Raw genomic sequence first — 20387 nt, 5'->3', positions numbered from 1 at the left:
TAATATTGAGGAGGAAGAGTGGCCTCTAGGCCTTTTTGGGGTTCTTAGTAATCTTGGGTTAAAAAATTAATTTTTTTGTGCTATTGATTTTTCATAGAAACAAAGGTTTTGGCTAATCATGTCAGATAACATGTCTTTTGAATTTGGGTTTTTTAATGTGCCTAGTTGGCAGTCAAATAGAAGGGTCCCGGTGCCACATTAGATCTCTGTTAGGGTTAGGGGCGATTTTGTCTACTTTCTTAACGGTAGGGACATCTTTGGACGAATAGTAGAACTAGGCACAAACATAAATAATTTACTAAAGTAAAGGGACAAATCTGGCCCTTTTCCCTATACTAAATGAACTCTCTCTTTCTCTCTCTATATATATATATCTAAATGGTAGCAGTAATCTAAGAGAGTACTAAGTTTTTGAAATTTTTCATAAGATTGTTAAGAAGGGAATTGTTGATTTGGTTATTTAAGGAAGGATAATTATTTCTGGTTTTATACAAGAATTAAAGAGTGTGAAATATTAGGAAAAAAATGAAACAAGAAAAAAAAATGTATTCTGGATACAACTTATATTATATTTTGTTAAATATTTAAATGTCTAACTTTTATTTTTAATATCAGACTACTTTTATAAAGAGATGTGTGGGAGAGGGGGGATGAGAGGGAGGTATAACTAAGATTATTTAAAAAGTGATTTTTGACTTTTAGTATATAGTACAAAATATAATATACGAAAAAATTGATCAAGAAAGAAAATGACTTAATTAGTAAGAGGAGAAAGGGGAATTGACTTAGATTATTTAAGGAAGGATATCGATTTTTTTATTTTAGTGGAGGAATTGAATGATATGAGTATGAGAAAAAAGGAAGAACAAAAATAAAAAAGGAAAAAATGGTGGAAAAAAAAAAACTGAAGACAGGTGGGAACGGGTAGATAATGTTGGAATGAATTAAAAAAATATAAGGTAGGTATACATGGAGATAATTATCAAAATAAAAAACGATAGAAAAAAAATTAAAAAACCAAAGGATAGATTATCAACAAGAAAATGACAAAAACGGGAGATGGGGAATTCAAAAATGTTATCGGAGAAAAAACAAATCAAAATGTCAAGGTAATGGGAAGTAGTAAATGATAAACTATTTTTTGCATTGGTATTTCGAGACTTATAAAAAAAAAAATTCTTTTTATAAAGGTAAAGAAAAGTAAAATATTACTTGAATATAGATCTATTAAATTCTTAAATTGTGAAAATAGAAGTATTTTACTTAAACGTATCAACTAGAAATTTTTAGAAAATAGTTGAGATGGAAGTACAAAATTAAGTGTCTACTATCGACAACTCTTTTAATATTTCGGTATTAAAAAAAATATCATATCGTTAATTTAATCATGCGAAGCGCGAACATATTTACTAGTTGAAATATAAAGCTAAACATAATGCGAAAAGAAGAGTGGATAAGTACTTCTGATGCTATCCCCTTCTCCAACAGAGTTGTTAGTCATTCCCTTATCCATTAAGTATCCTTCCTTACTTATGTGATGTATACACCAAATCAATAAACGTAAATATTTATTTTTTATATAAGTATTTATCATAAATTCTTACCGGAATATACATGAAGCTTAAAAGAAAAGTAACTTAGTTGTTATAGTATGTACAATATTACCAGAAGAGTAATTATTGTAATAGATTAGTTATAATTATCTAACAAGTAATTTAATTGTATAAATATTTTTTCTATTGTCAAGACATAAAACCCAAAACTCTAATAATTAATGTATGTAATTACTTTTAAAGTAACTTAATTATATGGAGTAATTCTTTTACTGGAACTTAAACTCTCTCTCTTTTTCCTTTCTGATTTCAATTGTTGACCAAAATTAGAAAGAAAGAGTCCCCGTTTTACCCCGTCAAACGCGTGCGGCAAAATTGAACCGTAAGGGACTAGGAAAGCATTATGGGAAGCAACACTACTCTTTCTATCTCCTTTCTCTCCCCCTTCCTCTAACTTCTCCTATATATATACACAGCCACCTCTCCATTCTCTATTCCAACCTTCTACTACTTTAATTTCCTTCTTCCAAGTTACACATAGAAGTTCATAAGCTTCTTACTATTTTCCTTAACACAATGAAGCCATTGTCGCGGGCATTAGAAATCACGGTGATATCCGGGGAGAATCTCCGAGAGAGCCGGACGCAATGGGTGAAGAAGAACGTTTTCGTAAATATCAAAACAGAGTCGAGCAGCAACATTCAAACAACAAGGATGGATAAAGAAGGTGGAAGTTTTCCTGTGTGGAACGAGAAATTGATCGTTGATATGCCCATGCATGCTCGTTATCTGACGGTGGAGGTTCAATGCAAGACTTCTTCAGGTATCAAAACAATTGGAATTGCAAGAGTTCCGACGTCGGATTTCATTGGTGGATACTTGCCGGAAAATTATCTGCACTTGTTGAGTTATAGGCTTAGGGATGAAAAGGGTGAGAAGAACGGGATTATCAATTTCTCCGTCAAGGTCAAGAATGTACAGCCGTACAGTAGTACCGGTTGTGCCACTGCTTATTCGCAGCAGTGGACGGCAGCTCCGGTGGCTATGGGAAGTAATGCTTCTGGTGGGGTTGTGACGGGTATTCCCGTTTATCCTAGTAGTTACAATTAGGTTTAATTTGTATCGATCGGAGAACTTTAATTCTTTCTTTTATTTCTTTTAATTGGTCGAATTTGAATTTGTATATATATACATGTTTTAGATGAATTTGATTTCCAAGATAGGATGCAAATATTTTTTTTATGGAAAGAATAATTTGATTACGAATAATTATGGCATATATTGTTTACATGTCGTATAATCCTAATGATCAAATTTTCATTGGTTTGCCTTTGAACCTTTAATTTAACACGTACTCCGTAATCCGTATTAACCGTGCTTGCCCATAACCAGAGTCCAGAGACAGCTACATTCGTGTTTTAGATTTGAATTTCGTATTCTACATTTGCACTTATCTTCAGTTTATATATCCATAAATTTGGTTGCTTGGGTAACAAAGAAACAATGATCAGTGGCGCTAGAATGTCCTTTAAATAGCTTGTTCGTTCAGTCTAGAACATATATGCTTAGTTACTCGCTGAGAGTTTGTCATGATGGATGAGGAATTTGGGCTCAAAGAGGATATTGGGCTGTCCGAAGATGCAAGAATGGGCCAACTAGGAGAAGCAGAAGAACTAAAAGATCACCACAAAGGCTTTTGGGCTATATCTGGGATCCGGGCTGACGGGTCGGGTGCATTGTAATAAATAGTTAAATAGGAAAATAGCACCAGTAGTAGAGTACGCTGAATATTGTTAGAACTTCCCCTCTCTAGTCTCTCTGTCCCTCGTCTATTTCTCTCCGTGACTCTGCCTCTCACCCTATCTTTCTTTCTGTTACTATTTCCTTTGTTTATGACCCTATCCTTTGCATTTCCATTGTAATTAGTTTATGGAAGTTTAATCAAGGAATCGTTTCCTGTATGTGTTGAATTGAGTTCATAACATTGGTGCTTTCATTGATTTGGACTTTATGGATCTCTACTCTTCTACTATTATCAACTATCACCTCGACGCCATCCAGGGATTGATGATGGCAATGATGGACAATAACAATCGTATGCTGAGAATTCTCGACAACATTAAGAACAAGCATTCTGCCTCTTCCAAGACGATCCCCGAAACTTCTGTACATCGGGATGTGGTTGTGTCTTTGGACCATAATTGTGCACCAGAGGATATATCAACAACAGAGGTTGACTCTGATTTGTATAATGGACGTTCCAGCCCTGCGGATGATTCCGAATTACTTATTGAGATGGTGTAAACTAAAAATGACGAGGAGAAAAATTCAGAAAGCTATGCCTGCAAGGTATTTGCTGAAATACCCAATTGAAAAATTGACATGAAAGTTGAAGATTCAGTGAAGAATGATTCAGCCTAAACCTGAAACCCAGGTGTTTGACAAAATATTTCAAACAATTTCTGCAGTAAAGTGCGATTACAGTGACCATGTCATAATTGACGATCAACTAGCACTGCCTTTTGTGCTTTCTGCTCGCAGTCACGCTTAACGTCACGACAAAGGTACATTTGATTACTTAAGTGGACTCGATCATACTAGACTTATCTTATCCTTGCATCAATTTACACTTGATCAATTCGGATTTGAGTTCCCATTTGATCCTGGCTCTAGTTTGCTTACCATATTTCTTAGAGTTACAAGAAATTGTGCTATTTATTCTGCTTCGAGCGACTTGGGTCTTGATAAGTTAATAACGTCAACCTTGTGGAATTCTTGCATTACACCCTTGAAACTTCAGATGTGAAATACTGTTGGTGCATACAATTGGGTGGATACAAACTGTGCGGGTAAAAGTGTTTTCATAAAAAATGTTATGGGTGGTTATTATGCTAAGCATTCCATTACTGTTGAAATTCTTAGGAAACTTATGCAGATACGTGTATGCAACATCACTTTTTGGGCTATTATCAAGTTCGGTCTTGTGTTGGATAGTAATTGTCCCTCTACTGTCCAATTCCTTATTGGCACAAGGAAAAAGGTGGGTTGCACTATTATAAACATGGATGTGAATTCTCCATTTGGTGTCACAAATGTTATTTTACAACTTGCAAGTGGACTTGTTATTTTCGATGTCGTTATTCTAGTTCTTCGATTTGAAGTCGTTTCTAGTAAATTCAGCGACCCAACAGATACTAGTGTAATTGTAGCTTTAGATGAAACTTTCAGTGATATTTCTGTTTTTGGAGGTATGGCTTCTCTGGTTCGAGGTTCTTATGCATACCACTATTACATCTATGAAGGACTTGATGATTCGGGGTGGAACTGTGCTTATGAGTACATCCAAATACTTACTACATGGTTCACAATGCAAAGTTACATTTCGATTGATATTCTACCACATGGGGAAATCCAACAGGCATTTGTAGAGATTGGCAACAAGGACCCTTTATTTATAAGGTCATGTGAATAGAGTGGAGCAAGTGAACTCAATCTTGTTTTAGATAAGCTGAATGGTTGTAAAATCATTAACGTAATAATTGTAGTTCCAACAGGGGAAGGGTGGCTACTGCTTGTGGATATGATTGGATATAAGAATATCGAACAAGCTGATAAAACTGGGCAGAAAATAAAGATGTGGGATGCACAAATCTATCAAGGAAACATTACACCACAAAGGGTGGTTTTATCCATTCATGATGATGACTTTTCTATACCATTCCAAGACAAGTTAATAATGTTCTTACAAGGTTCTTTTGAAGATACCAACTACAAAGTTCTTATGATATAGTGCACCAACCCATATAGTGAGGGAGATAAAGAAAATCTTCTCGTTTCTACGATTAACGAAGCTAAAAGATTCTATTCCTTGTTTGGCCTTAGAGCAATTGTTGCTCTAATAATCTCTGGTCATATTATGACGTACTTCTATACTATGAGATCAATCTAGGATCTTGGAGTTGATGGTTTGAAGATCTATTTGTTTAACCCTTGCAAAGAATTGGCCTACATTTCTTGGGGTGAGGCTGCCAAGGTTAAAGGGAAGGTAACAATTGGAGTTGTCTGCAATCCACTACAAGATCATGAAGGAGATCTTGCTTCCTATTTGACTCTTCATAAGCTCACCACTATGATATCAATGTTGCTCTACTCGAACCTTGATGACAAGGTTCTTATTGAGGATGGGGGTAATGTCATGATGGATGAGAAATTTGGGCTTAAAGAGGATATTGGGATGTCCGAAGATGCAAGAATTAGGCCAGCTAGGAGAAGCAGAAGAACTAAAAGATCACCACAAAGGCTTTTGGATTATATCTGGGATCTGGGCTGATGGGTCGGGTACATTATAATGAATAGTTAAATAGGAAAATAGCACCAGTAGTAGAGTACGCTGAATATTGTTAGAACTTCCCCTCTCTAGTCTCTCTTTCCCTTGTCTATTTCTCTGTGTGACTCTGCCTCTCACCCTATTTTTCTTTCTGTTACTATTTCCTTAGTTTATGACCCTATCATTTGCATTTCCATTGTAATTAGTTTATGGAAGTTTAATCAAGGAATTGTTTCCTGTATGCGTTGAGTTGAGTTCATAACAGAGTTCTTTGTAACTTTTGTTAGATTTGCATGCAGATTGTAACCTTATAATTTTGCCAGTTAAGATTTGTATTTATTGCATCACAATTTGATCTCACCAATACTGGATACTACTTGTATATTCATCGACTTACTAAAGAAATAAAGAAAGGAAATCATCCAAAACCCTGCGCATCGGGCGAGGGTAACGGTGGATGCCCTAAACAGGGTCTTGGCAACCTTTGGCCCAAGCCTATGGAAAGCGATGACAAGCAATGGCAACATGCAACTCAGTCTGGACCCACCAATGCTCAACACCCTCATCTCCCAAGCGTTCCAGTCAATCCCCTTCTTCCCAGACTCGGGAATGGAGGACCCAGCAACGTCTCCAGTGTTTGTGACTATCGAGCCCCAATCCCATCAAACTCCATCACCTTCTGCTCCAGTAGAGAAGAACCAGTCCCCACCACTGGGAAACATCACAAGGGAGATCGACAAATCCCTAGAGCTTCTGAAAAGGAAAAGCCCACCGAAAATGGAAGGAACAGCCAACAGCCTCTACGTAGAGACTCTCTCCTACTAGACTCAGTCATAGCAATCGAGCTTAGTGTAGAGAGTAGCGAAGTGCTTGTGATATTGTGTCCCATAGCCACGACCAAGTGTAGTCTGAGCCTGGTCTCTCACCACACCCAGGGTGTGATCAAATCACTCCTCAATCTGACCCCAGTCCTAAGCATGAAGAAAAGGAACCAAAAGAAACCAATGAGGTCTCCTCAGGGAATGGAGAAGCCTCACAGAAACCAGTCCCCCAACCGCTAACCACCCTTGATGAACTACATCATATGGAATGTTAGGGTGGAAACAACGCGGAGTTCAGGAGACACTGCCTCGACATGGTTCAGCTTCACTAGCCAGCACTGCTTGTTATGTTAGAAACTAAGATGGTTGATCATAAAAAGCTGACGAAGGAACTACACTTTGATATGCTTATCCAATCTCCGGCAGTAGGCTTGTCTAGTGGAATAGTTATGATGCGGAAGGAGGACTGTGTCACTGTTGATGAGGTATCTACTAACCCTCAGGGCATCCATGCCATGGTGAGGGTACTCCCATACCACACTCCTAGGTTATTTTCAGTCATTTATGCTAGCAACGTATTAGCTGATAGAAAATTATTATGGGAAAGTCTGGTTACTATCTCTAAAAGCAATACTAGGAACTGGTTTGTAGGTGGAGACTTCAATGAAGTCTTAAAATCTAGGGATAAATTTGGTGGTAACCCCATTAACTCAAGTCGTACCAACCTATTTTGGAACTGCCTTAATGAATGCAAACTAGTTGACTTAGGTTACAAAGGCAGTAAATTCACCTGGACCAACAAAAGATACAAAAATAGGAGTAGTCTAATATTAGAAAGGATAGATAGGTGATTTGCTAACGATTGTTGGATTTCTCAGTACCCTGAGGCTACTGTTAATCATCTCCCTAGGACACACTCAGATCACTGCCCTATTCAAATAATGCTAAAGGGTGTTTTTTTCAATAATTCTAACAGAACCTTTAGGTTTGAATCAATGTGGACTAGCCACCCCTCCTTCCCTAATATCATCAATGAGGCCTTCACTAATAACTCCCCCCTAATCCAATCAACTGAAACCTTCAAAAGCCTTGTGACCCAGTAGAACATGCACGCATTTGGTAACATCTTCCATAAAAGTGAAGGATCCTGGCCAGAATTGCTGGGATCTAAAAATTACCAAATTACCAGTTCAACAATTACCTGCTAAATCTGGAAAGTAACCTGATCAGAGAGCTTGACTCCATCCTCAAGAATGAGGAAGACTTCTGGAAACTCAAGTCAAGGGTCAATTGGCTAACTGAAGCTGATGCCAATACTAGATTTTTCCATACTTCCACCCATAATAGGAGAAGAAGGAACATGATCCTGTCACTCAAAGAGGACAGTGGAAACCGGCTCCATGACCAAGGGGACATTAGGGCCTCTATAATGCATTTCTTCAGAAGCCTCTACACTTCCTCTCACACACAAGCTCCTATTTCCACTACCAGTCATCTGGACATGACCCATATCCTCTCATACTGTCAAAGAGACAGCTTGGATAGGCCCCTTGAGGTGAGTGAAATCAAAATGGCCATCTTCTCCTTTAAGCCTTTCAAGGCACCATGTCCGGATGGGCTTCACCCATTTTTTACCAAAGGTACTGGAGCATTATGGGGAACTCAGTAGTTGACTTCTGCAAGTTATACTTTGACATACACTCCATGGATCAGACCATGAACCAAACTCTCCGCTGTCTCATTCCCAAGTGTCCCCAAGCCTATATGCTCAAAAACTTCAGACCAATAGGGCTTTGTAACACCATCTACAAGACCATCACTAAGATCATTGTCAATAGGATAAAGCCCTTTCTATTTGCTATAATTGGCCCTAGCCAGGCTAGATTCCTATCCAATAGAAGGGCATCTGATAATGACATCATTGTCCAGGAATACATCACCCATTTTGGAAAAATGAAAGGGAACCAGGCTCATATGATTCTCAAAATTGACTCAGAGAAAACTTTTGACTGACTGGAGTGGTCCTTCATTAAGGACACACTGCATGCATTCAACTTCTTTCCTGGGTTAACTAAATTAATCATGTCTTGCATTAACTCATCAAACATCTCCATCCTAGTGAATGGGGGCAAAACAAACACCTTCAAGCTTTCTAGGGGCATCAGACAAGGGGGTCCAATCTCCCATTACCTGTCCATTCTGTATATGGAGAGGCTCTCCAGGTCAATTGATAAAGCTATCCAGGACAAACAATGGCTCCTTATCAGTGTCTGGCCCAAAACTTTCTCACATCTTCTTTGCTGATGACCTTACTCTCTTTGCAAAAGCAAATACTAGGAACTACACCGCAATCTACTCTATCTTGCAGGTCTTCAATGGGGTTTCTGAAAAAAAAAAATCAATCTCACCAAGTCCAGGGTTCTCTTCTCCTCTAACACAAAGCATGATACAATGGAATGCCTAACAAATACCCCGTCAATCCAAGATACTACATCCTTTGTGAAATACCTAGGATTCCCTATGTTCCATATGAGACCTACTAGTACTGACTTCCAATTCATAATAGACTATATGCAATCCAAACTGGCTGGCTGGAAGATAAATTGTCTAAATATAACTGGAAGAATCATCCTTTCCAAGGCCTCCCTCAGTAGTATCCCAAGCCATGTTATGCATTACATCAAATTTTCCACCAAGACTACCAAACAAATTGATAGAATTCATTTTATATGAGGCACAACTCCAAACAAGAAAAAATTATACCTGGTTAGCTGGGACAAAGTCACTAGACAGAAGTCTCATGGTGGGCTGAGTTTGTAGAAAGCTGAGCTTAAAAATAAATTCACCCATGCTAGGATGGCTTGGAGGATTTACCATAATACCTCCAGCTTACGGGCTAGAGTCCTGATCTCTAAGCATTGTAACTGGAACCATACCCATAAGAAGCCAAAATCTCTAATCTGGCAATGTATCCTCAAAGCTTGGGATACATGCAATAAAGCCAGTAGATGGGTTGTCCACAAGGGAAACATGGTGAGTTTCATCAATGATGCATGGATCCCAAACTAACCAGCAATTAGGGACATTATTGAGGGCCCTTTAACTCCTAATGACATAACTATCAAAGTGGATACTGTCTACAATTTCGGGAATTAGGATATCTCATCCATCTCTATAGACATCCCTGAAAATATTACTAACCTGATCAAATCAACTTGCATCCCTACTAACTATGTCAAGGAAGACATGCTAATATGGGGGTTGACTCCAAATGGGTCTTTCACCACCAAATCAGCATATACCTTCCTTAGCAGTAATAAAGAGATTTTGTGGAAAGGGGAGGAAGATAACTTAAATTGGATATGGAATTTAAAAGTTTTTAACAAAATCAAAAACTTTATCTAGCTACTTGTCTAAGATAGGCTACCTACTAGAGCTTTTCTACACAAAATTGGGGTTAATTGCAACCCTCAATGCTGTTTTTGCTCAGCATGTCCTGAAACTAGTGACCACATCTTCTTTGAATGCACCAATGTAATCCACTTCTAGTATGAAATACTAGCCAATTGATCTACTGAAAGTCAGCAACTGAATCCCATATTCTCAGCTCAGCTCTGGCCAATAACATGGAACAAGCTAAAGAAGCTTTCTTTTAACAATATTATCCCATGGGAGAACATCATTCCTTTTTGCTTTTGGCATATCTGGCTAGAAAAAAAACCATAACCTTTTCAATAATAAAAGATAACATCTCAGCAAATAACACCATCTCCAAAGCAATAGAGTATTATATGTTGGCACAAAAAAGTACTATCAGGATGCCATTCCATACTAGAGTTAAATGGAAACCCCCCAGGATGGGGCACTATAAACTCAATACAGATGGGGTTGCCAAGGGCAATCCAGGCATTGGGAAAATTGGTGGAGTATTCATGAATCATAGAGGGGATTGGATTATGGGGTATATGGAAAATATACCACATACCACCAACACCATGGCAGAACTAAAATCACTGATAAAAGGCCTCCAATTAGCAGAACAAAATGGCTGAGTTCCACTAGACATAGCTACAGATTCGGCTGAAATAATAAAAATACTACTCACAGGCAATACAACTTACGATTATATGATTTGTGAATGCAGCTTATTAATGCAAAGGATGGACAAGATGATCGTGAGACACAACTATAGGGAACATAATAGGGGTGGTCGATGCACTGGCAAAGGAGACAACAAATTTAATTTTTTTGGGTAGAACTACCATGCTAAGAGTTCCTCCGATGTTTACAAATGATGTATTTTGGGCAGACATTCTAGGAACTGAAGTAGGAATTTTTGGGCATGTAACATTGATACAGTTGAACAAAATATGGCCGTCTTAGGGGAACTGCAGTACCCCAATTTACACAGTAATCTGCAATGTAATACTTAGTTTTTCTTATATATATATATATATATATATATATATATATATATATATATATCCCTTTAACAAAAAAAAAGTACATCATGACCCTAGAAATTCTTTAGAACACAAATTCTTTTTCCAAGTCATCGGCACCTAGGTAATCAAAGATGCGAGTAAGTATGAATGTGAATACTCTTAATAAAAACTACCTAAGTAGTACTTAATTAAGCTTTAATACTATCACGTTTAATTGAGTAGTACTATTAAAGCAAGTGTCGCGGACCTATAAGTTGCCTCTGACTCATTACTTAATGGACCCAGTTTGGCCCTGACTGGACCACTTAACATGTCTAGTGTAAGTTTTTTTTTTATTTAAATTTTTTAATTTTTTTTTAGTGTAAGCTTGCACACTTGTGAGCTGTGATAAAAAGAATCTACTCCCTCTGCTTCAATTTTAGCTATTCACTTTTGATTTTGCATTCTCTAAGAAAAAATAATTGAAGTATGTATTTTACAATTTTACCCATAATAATGATAGAATTTCAAAAGATCTTGGGATTATTTGAGAAGTAAGTAATTAATGATAAGGGTAAAACAAGAAAATAATATTGTTTTTCTCTCAATTTGCTAAAATGGACAAGTAAAAGTGAATATGTATTTTTAGTATAATGGATAAGTAAAAGTGAACGGAGAGAGTACTTGTCATTGAAGTTTGCACCATCAATGCTAATTATGAATTAAAGTACACACTTGAAGGTTGTACAAAACCATTAGAATCCGAGCGTTTCCAGGGATGGATTTTGTGAAAGCTATATTGGAAATATGCTGATTTGGAGTTGGGGTCTGGTGATCGGATACCTTTTGTTCATCCACTTCCAGCTCAATGATGTTAAGGTGCTACATCCTTTGCTCTAATTCTGCCTTTGTTAGTACTGTTTTTTTAATTTTTTTGCAGTGTTTATCTCGGTACTAGGATAGGCATGTGTTATATTTGCATGAATAGTTTCTCTTTTTACTCGTTTAATGTTTCATTAGGCACTTGCTCTTGGTTTGTAGTGTTCATTGCTTTACTAAAGGTTTCACTTAACTATTTATATTACTGAAGGCTGAAGCGATTATCACTTGTGGAGTGTAATATCTTCTTAAACCAGGAGATATTGGGGTTTGTTGATATAAGTCCTTACGATTATGTTTACAACAAAAGGATTAACAAGAAGTAATATCTCATTGGTTCAAATAATGGTCAGATTCTAGTTGAGCTGCAATAGAGAACCGCTTCATGATCTAATTAACAGCAACTATGCAAGTTCTATGCCTGAATAATCAAGAATTGGAGAAAGATGAGAGAGTTTGGTTGAACATTTCCTATTTGTTAGTGCAAAAGATTTTTCTTAAAGAAAATTATTCTATTTTGTGGAGAAAAATCAAATCAAGGGATCAACAAACTGCTTATGGTTGTTAAATCTAAAAAGCAAAATTTTGGGCAGAACCGCAGAAGATATCACAAGGAGGAAACTGCACCTTTTATCGGTCAATCAAGCAGTCTTTGGACTCCATTAGAGGAAAATTAAAAGAAATAAAATGCATAAAAGGTTCAGCTAACTGAAAATAGGTCTCCCATAATTCCATCCATTTAATGATAATCAACAGAACTATAGCTTTAAGAATGAAGGACAAATTAATATCTAAGGAAATTAACCAAAAGAAAAAAGAAAAAGAAAGAAAATCAATCAACAAGAGAAAAAACCACCGCTATGTTACTGGCGAACATAACATCACGGCTATTTACATTGGATGAAATTAGATGAGAGACATCTTTGTTGAGACTAAATGACTGGAGAAAATCTGAAGTTTGAAAAGCATCTAATATGATTCTTACCAACCTTTGCCTATAAGCCACAACCAGTCTAGAGTTACACCAGCAAATATGCCTCCTAAAAGAAACAACACTAGAAGATTTCCCAGTGCATTCTGCTCTGGTCCCTATAAGATCATAAGTCCAAAAACTTTGCTATTAATCACTGTATGATATACAAGAATGTAGTAGCTTTAAAGATAACTAGTTAGAGAATTAACAAACCTTGTAACCTTTTGGTGCAGAAGTGAGGACACAGACTGTGAGGTAGCCATTACTTAGTCCCAAGAAGGATGTGAGCATAATCATCCAACCCTGATCACCATATTTGGCTGTGAAGTAGAAGGCAGGGATAAGTAGGAAACGCGAGAGAATCACCAACATGAGTCCTTTCCGCGATTCCAGTTTTAAGCATTTGATTAGTGGCACGTATCTTCCTATGAGATCCCACACGTTATACATCGCAATAAGGACAAGTGCATACCTAAATATCACGATGGATTGAAAATAGATACAAATGTTAAAATGAGTTTCATGCAAATATTAGACAGTAAATGAGTCATTGCACATTTATCAAGTACAATAGCTTGAACTGAGTGGGAAACCAACCATGATCCTAAGCTGTGAGATCCAGTATCCTCAGACAAGAATCCCGGGAAAATTGACAATGTTAGAGCGTATATGAGAAACAAATCTATTGCGTAGTCTATGTTCTGCAATAACAATTGTTTGTTGTTAAGTCGCTCCACATGTTCAGGACCATGCTTACTCTACAATGGAGTTAACACAAGATCAAAAGTGTTAGCACCGTGTTGATAGCACTAAACACAAGGTACAATGCCCAATAGATTTCAGAAAAGTAAAATACCTTTGTTTCTGATCCTTCTTGCTTGTAAACTCCCCCTGCAGCAAGGTCACCAGCAACAGTCTTTGATCCCTCTGAAGCTGCTTTTGCACGATAGTACTTCACTATCGGCAGCTTTGGGAAGACAAATGCATATAGGAGGACACAAAGCAGCTCAAAGAATGTAGATACAGAGAAGAACAGAACTGCAGCAGATAGTTGTAGAATATTTATGATGCTTATTAGGGGATAGAGAACACATAGCATGTTACAATCTAAAGGTCCAAAATCTTAACAAACGGTAGAAATCAATTTACTGGAGGAAATGAGTAGATGATCGAAATGCTGGCAATAGACTGAATCTGTGGTGATTCAAAATAATATTAACGGCAGCTAGCAGAATATAAGCACACGTCTGTCTTTAGAAATTTGGATCATTTGCAACAAGCAAAATAGATTTAAAAGAAAAAACCTATAATTGTATCAAGATAAGAATAAGACATACTTGCACCATTTCGAAGACCATCCTTTGAATTCTCGAATGCTGCTTTGGTAATTAACCTCAACACGGATGTTAGAGCGCCAGATGCAGCCAGTCCGGCGAGGAAAGACTGAAAATCTCACACCAGAATAACCTTTTTTGGACAATTCTTAAAATCGTAGCACGAATAAAGGATTGCAAAAGGTGAAATATATCAGTAGGTAGAAAATAAACCTGCATGAATTCAGGTAACATATATGCAAGGTCCCCAATCATTCCACCTTGAACATGGGCATCTGCAACTCCAAAGGCACCACTGATAGCACATATTCCAATAAAAGTTCCTAGCCCTCCCTTACCAGATGTAGCTAAATCCAACTGCCAATTCATGGAACACATAAACCAAATTAGATCGTTCATGGTTATGACACTCTATTACCTTAATGAAGATAAAGTCAACTATCATTATACTCGATAATTAAGACAAAACAGATATAGTACTTACAACAAGAACTAAGAGAGTACTGATGAAGAAAAGACTATATCCAAAAAGATTTCTTTTCCTCGTATTCATTTTCGCCTCATTGTAAGCCAGTATTGCAAGTGTTCCTAGTGCAAATGGTTGATAAATGAGGGTAAGGACCCTGGAGGGGTGGTAATCCTGTGTAAAAACCAAATCTCAATAAAATTAAATGCCAAAACTTAATGTTTAGGTAACCACAGGCAGTGTCATAAAAATCTAAATGGAACATGGATGACAAATTGACAAAAGATATTCATTCTAATACGAAGCACCAAACCGTATTCCAGTATTATGGCACATGAAAAATCTTGACTAAGAACAAGAGGACAAATTAAATAACTAACAACAACAACAACTCCGACTCAATCCCAAGGAAGTTGGTGTCGGCTAAAAATACATGGTTTTATTACTCCTAAGTTCATAGTGGTTGTTGTCCTAAACTCGAGAAGAACTCTGATGCACAAACAAGATTAAATACTCCACTATGTTGAATGCTCAGAAAAGTTAAGCTAAATTTGTGCTTGGCTTACTTGTTGATCTTAGCAAATTCAAATTGTTACTGAGTAATACGAGTAAGTCAACATACAGAGTTTTGGAATAAGTTAACTGTAAATAAATTCCATAATTAGAAGATACAATTTGATAGGACTAAAGGTTACCGGAAATAGGTAGACATAATAGTCCTCAATAGTTAACATACTATTCCAAGAAAAGAGGCATCCATTGCCCAAAAGCCAACACACTAGCATTGCAGCATACTTGCCCTGCAAAATTTTACCGAAGTTGTAGTTAAGTAACTTAATACAAGAAACAGAGAATTCATTTTCAGTCACATGTTACCAAATACAGTTGTAAAGAGAAAACCACGAACCTCAAGCCTAACTGGAACTTTATTATCCTCAGCCATTGGGGGATAGTATTATGAAGAGCTTCTTGTAGCTAATAACAACATTAAGACATAATCATGAACTATTCAGAAGAAATAGTTGTAAGTGATAAAATTTCTTTAAGTAAAATTTGTCAAGTTATGAAAGAAGGTTTATAAGGAAACCTCCTAAACCAAAAACATATTGGCAGAAATCTAAAAAGAAAAGGGAGGCCCCTCGGTGAGAGAGTGGGGCGAAGAAAACATTCTCATACATACGACACTATACACAACGTAATACATATACCATAGACATCAAAGCAAAACATCTCCCACCATTTGTATAACAGAGAGAGAGAATGGGGCTTTACCGAACAAGAAGGGGTGGAAATTGGAAGAGAGGAGTTGACTTGAGCAAAATAGAGAGTTCGTTGGTTTTATTTACGTAACCACGCCGTAGGATTCGGAGACTGCGTTGGCACAGATGGCGCTGCTGCTATTTGCTTTTTAGTCCGTGTCAAAAAGAATGACCTCTTTTTTTATTTGGAAACAAATATACGTGACTCATTTTTACACTACAAGTTTAAAAGTCTTCTCTTCTCTTTTTTCTTAAACTCCGTGCCCAGTCAAATGAGTTCACATAAATTAAAACGCAGGGAGTATTTAAGTATAGCAAAGAGCAAATAAAGCGGATCACATATTAGTCTCCTATTCCATTTCATAAGCAAATGGCTACCTTTTAATAATGTAAATCAATTCATTATAGCGTAAAATAGAAATTCTAAAGATAAATAATTTCTAAATAAGTAAAAGTGATATTTTTTTGGAAAGAAAAAAGTGTGGACCGAGAGAATACATAAAATCAAAATCCAATTTATGTACTAACGAATTTGAATTAGAAAACTAGCAGTAAGTAAACGTATCTCGCAGTCGAGAAAAAAGAAAAAGAAGCAAAAGGGAATAATTGATCTTACTGTAAAATCTGAGGACTCTTTTCCCCAGATCGACCAATAGGAGGGAGGTTTCGACTTAGGTTGTGATGTTGGAAACAACAAAACCCAAACGGAGGGTCACTTTAGCGAATAATTGGTGATTGGAGAGGTGATGGATTCAACGTTGTTATTGGTGCAAAAGATTGGGGAAAAAAACAAGGGAAGTTGTAGGTTTTTTTTCTTTTGTCGCTGAAATAAAAGGTGCAACCGTGCAAGCATAAAAGTGTCTTGTGAGTCGAAATGTAAATTCTTGAAAGGATGTTCTTCATTGAAAAAGATAATAACAAAATAATTCCAAATGTTAAAAGGGTTAAATTTCAAGATTTTAAGTTATGACGGTGATATATATTTCACTCATTCAATATTGTATACGGTCAAAATCGAGCATGTCTTTCACGTGACACATCGAGAGTAGAACATGACTGTGCAAAGTTCGACCTCGTGTAATATCGAGCCATAATGCAAAATTCGATTGTCGAGCTCGTGACCCGGAGACCAATCAAGATAGAGATCGGCCAAGATTGAGGAGAGCTTATCGAGCCAAAAAACAGAAAGTCGAAATATCCGCAATTGGGCGAGAATCTCGGCGAAAATCTCGGCGCATATCAAGGAGAGGCCAATTAATTAATCTATTATGGATTTCTTGCTATGTTTAGAAATTATATTAAGAATATGACTTCCCTACTATATAAATGGAGTCTAATAATTTGTAGAAGGCATTCATTGATAGAATATAAAGCAATATACTGTATTTTCTTCTGGTTTTCAATATTCAGTCATTTTGTTCTTGTATCAGTTTACCCTCCATTCAGTTTGAGGGTGATCAAACTTGAGGGCCTAGGCTAATTGATTCATTCGGTTTGCATTTATTTCGTTTACAGCTAATTTCGATACCAATATTTATCTTTTCTCTATTTGTACAAGCTATAAATCACGTATCCTTAAAACCACATACAAATTCAATTGTTATCCATTTTTCGAGTAAATTGTTTGGCGCCCACCGTGGGGCTAAGGATAATAGTGGTTATTTGGTACAAATCTCTATAAAATAGACAATTTTACACTTGCTCTTTGAAGTATCTTTGATTTCAGGATAAAGATGACGAACTCTCAATTACTACCCGTGCATATCGACAACGGATGTGGCTATAAAGGTGAGAATAACAACGTGACGCCCGGTGACGTAAGGTCACCCGCTGAACCCGTTGGGACTCAGGTCGTGGATCCAATTGACGTTAATTCACATGTGGCCATCGACGCGAACCAGCATACTGGTCCCGAAAACAGCGTCCATGGTGGAACCCGATCTGCAGCTCGAAATACCCAAAATATCGGAGAAGACGGGATCAACCTACGAATGATCTTCGAAATGTTGCAAGCTCAACGGGTGAAAATAGCTCAGTTGCAGAGACAAACTCAGGTACCGAGAAGGGCTGAGCCCGGTCTACCTCAAGAGGTCATCCACAGAATGGGGCCAACCGTGGTATGATCAAATGAACATGAATCGGGGACTAACCCCGAAATCATAAAAATGCTCGAGGAATTGACAAAGCAGATAAAGTCAGGAGAAAAGAAGATCGAAGCAAACGATAAAAAGGTCGAAACCTATAATTCCAGGGTAGACCAAATCCCTGGGGCGCCCCAGATACTGAAGGGACTGGATTCAAAAACGTTCGTGCAAAAGCCTTTTCCTCAGAGCGCGGCCCCAAAACCGATCCCTAAAAAATTTCGTATGCCCAAAATATCAAAGTACAATGGAACGACCAATCCAAACGAGCGTGTAACCTCTTATACGTGTGTTATCAAAGGGAACGACTTGGAAGACGATGAGATCGAGTCTGTTTTGCTGAAAAAATTTGGGGAGACCCTGTCAAAGAGAGCGATGATATGGTACCATAATTTACCACCTAACTCTATCGATTCTTTTGCCATGCTTGCAGATTCTTTTGTAAAAGTACACGTCGGAGCCATAAAGGTCAAGATTAGGAAGTCAGATCTTTTCAAGGTAAAGCAGAAAGATAACGAGATGCTCAGAGAGTTTGTGTCTCATTTTCAAATAGAATGAATGGATCTACCACCGGTCACAGATGATTGAGCCGTTCAAGATTTTACTCAAGGACTAAATGAATGGAGCTCAGTGGCTTCACAACAGTTGAAACATAACTTGATTGAGTACGCGGCTGTTACCTGGGCCGATGTGCATAATCGATATCAATCGAAGATTAGAGTCGAAGACGACCAGTTGGGGGCTCCATCCGGGTCTGTTTATTCTATTAGACCCATTGACAGAACCAAAAGGGATATTGATCGGGAGCCAAGATTGAATAGGAATCGATACCAGCCATATAACGAAGATCATAGGGGCAACGGATCCGGGCGCAACCCTGTACGAGGTGAAAGGAGAAATGATCGAGGCCAGAGCTCTCGAAGGCTCATGAGCAAGAATAGTTTCGATCGGCAGATCAGACCTAAAAAAGCACCACGATTGTCAGAATATAACTTCAATGTTGATGCACCCGCTATCGTATCGGCTATCGGACGCATCAAAGATACTAAATGGCCTCGACCTCTACAGACTGATCCGTCCCGGAGAAATCCCAACCAAATGTGCAAGTATCATGGCACCCATGGCCACAAAACTGAAGATTACAGGCAGTTGAGAGAAGAAGTAGCCCGGTTATTCAATGAAGGGCATCTTCGAGAATTTCTAAGTGATCGGGCCATGAATCATTTCAATAGAAAGTTCAATAGATAAAACGATCTAGAAGAACCGCAACACGTTATTCACATGATTGTTGGAGGGATCGATGTTCCCCAAGGGCCAGTGCTAAAACGCACTAAGGTGCCAATCGTAAGCGAGAAACGATCTCGGACTCAAGATTACATACTGAAAGGAACCTTGTCCTTCAACGACAAAGACGCAGAAGGGATCATGCAGCCCCATAACGATGCGCTGGTAATATCTGTACTCATGAATAAGACTCAAGTTAAACGTGTGTTAATTGATCCAGGTAGTTCGTCCAATATCATTCGATCGAGGGTCGTAGAACAACTCGGCCTACAAGACCGGATTGTGCCCGCGGCCCTAGTGCTAAACGGATTCAACATGGCATGTGAAACTACTAAGGGCGAGATAACTTTGCTAGTAAAAGTGGCCGGGACCATCCAAGAGACGAAGTTCCATGTGATCGAGGGTGACATGAGGTATAACACCTTGTTCGGGAGACCATGGATCTACAACATGAGAGCAGTGCCCTTGACCCTTCACCAAGTTCTAAAATTTCCAACACCCGAGGGAATCAAAACAATCTACGGGAAGCAACCCGCCGCAAGAGAAATGTTTGCCATCGAAGAAGTGACCCCGATATCGTCACTCTCATCGACGAAGGAGTCAAATTCGAAGGGTAAACAGGAGGCCAAATAGCAATCACAAACACCCGTCTCGACCCAACTAGAGAAGCAGGGGACTGACGAAGATGATGATTATGGGGTCCCTCTATCATTCATAGTCCCCGATGACTCCGACACTACCAAGTCAATGGTCGAAGTGCTAGAGAAAATCATACTAATCGAACATCTCCCCGAAGAAAAGGTATACCTGGGCACGGGGCTAAATCCTGAGCTCAGGAAAAAACTTATTCAGTTTCTTATAGCTAACATGGATTGTTTCGCTTGGTCCCATCTCGACATGACAGGGATCTTACCGGAAATCACCAC

General features: G+C 38.0%; 2 protein-coding genes and 1 long non-coding RNA gene across 6 annotated transcripts; 2 read left to right on the top strand and 1 right to left on the bottom strand.

Annotated features, from left to right (window-relative positions):
- Nucleotides 1–2129: 2129 nt before the first annotated feature.
- On the top strand, nucleotides 2130–2663 carry LOC104117143 (BON1-associated protein 2). The gene has a single exon (XM_009628146.4). The coding sequence runs from the start codon at nucleotides 2130–2132 to the stop codon at nucleotides 2661–2663; it is 534 nt and encodes a 177-aa protein (XP_009626441.1).
- Nucleotides 2664–12709: 10046 nt separating this feature from the next.
- Nucleotides 12710–16793, bottom strand: LOC104117144 (equilibrative nucleotide transporter 3-like). Of its 4 annotated transcripts, none has more exons than XM_009628147.4 (10): nucleotides 16653–16793; nucleotides 15685–15752; nucleotides 15473–15577; nucleotides 14796–14951; nucleotides 14525–14668; nucleotides 14315–14420; nucleotides 13834–14015; nucleotides 13575–13735; nucleotides 13191–13449; nucleotides 12710–13093 (listed from the first exon to the last, which is right to left on the bottom strand). In XM_009628147.4, exons 2-10 carry the CDS (start codon nucleotides 15718–15720, stop codon nucleotides 12986–12988), a joined length of 1257 nt encoding a protein of 418 aa, XP_009626442.1. In that variant the 5' UTR covers nucleotides 15721–15752; nucleotides 16653–16793; the 3' UTR covers nucleotides 12710–12985. The 4 variants fall into 4 exon arrangements, with proteins under 4 accessions (XP_009626442.1, XP_018633464.1, XP_009626443.1 ...); XM_018777948.3 differs by having other exon boundaries at nucleotides 15514–15577; nucleotides 16653–16723; XM_009628148.4 differs by lacking the exon at nucleotides 16653–16793 and adding an exon at nucleotides 16050–16151.
- LOC138897035 (uncharacterized) lies at nucleotides 16050–16758 on the top strand. The gene is made up of 2 exons (XR_011410717.1): nucleotides 16050–16152; nucleotides 16666–16758. It is a non-coding gene; the product is annotated as an uncharacterized lncRNA (long non-coding RNA).
- Nucleotides 16794–20387: the final 3594 nt, after the last annotated feature.

This window comes from Nicotiana tomentosiformis, chromosome 1 (genome assembly GCF_000390325.3).
Source record: "Nicotiana tomentosiformis chromosome 1, ASM39032v3, whole genome shotgun sequence".
In the NCBI taxonomy this organism is placed as follows: domain Eukaryota; kingdom Viridiplantae; phylum Streptophyta; class Magnoliopsida; order Solanales; family Solanaceae; genus Nicotiana; species Nicotiana tomentosiformis.
Note: the sequence above shows the minus strand (reverse complement) of the source record. Positions and strands in the feature narration are given on the sequence as shown.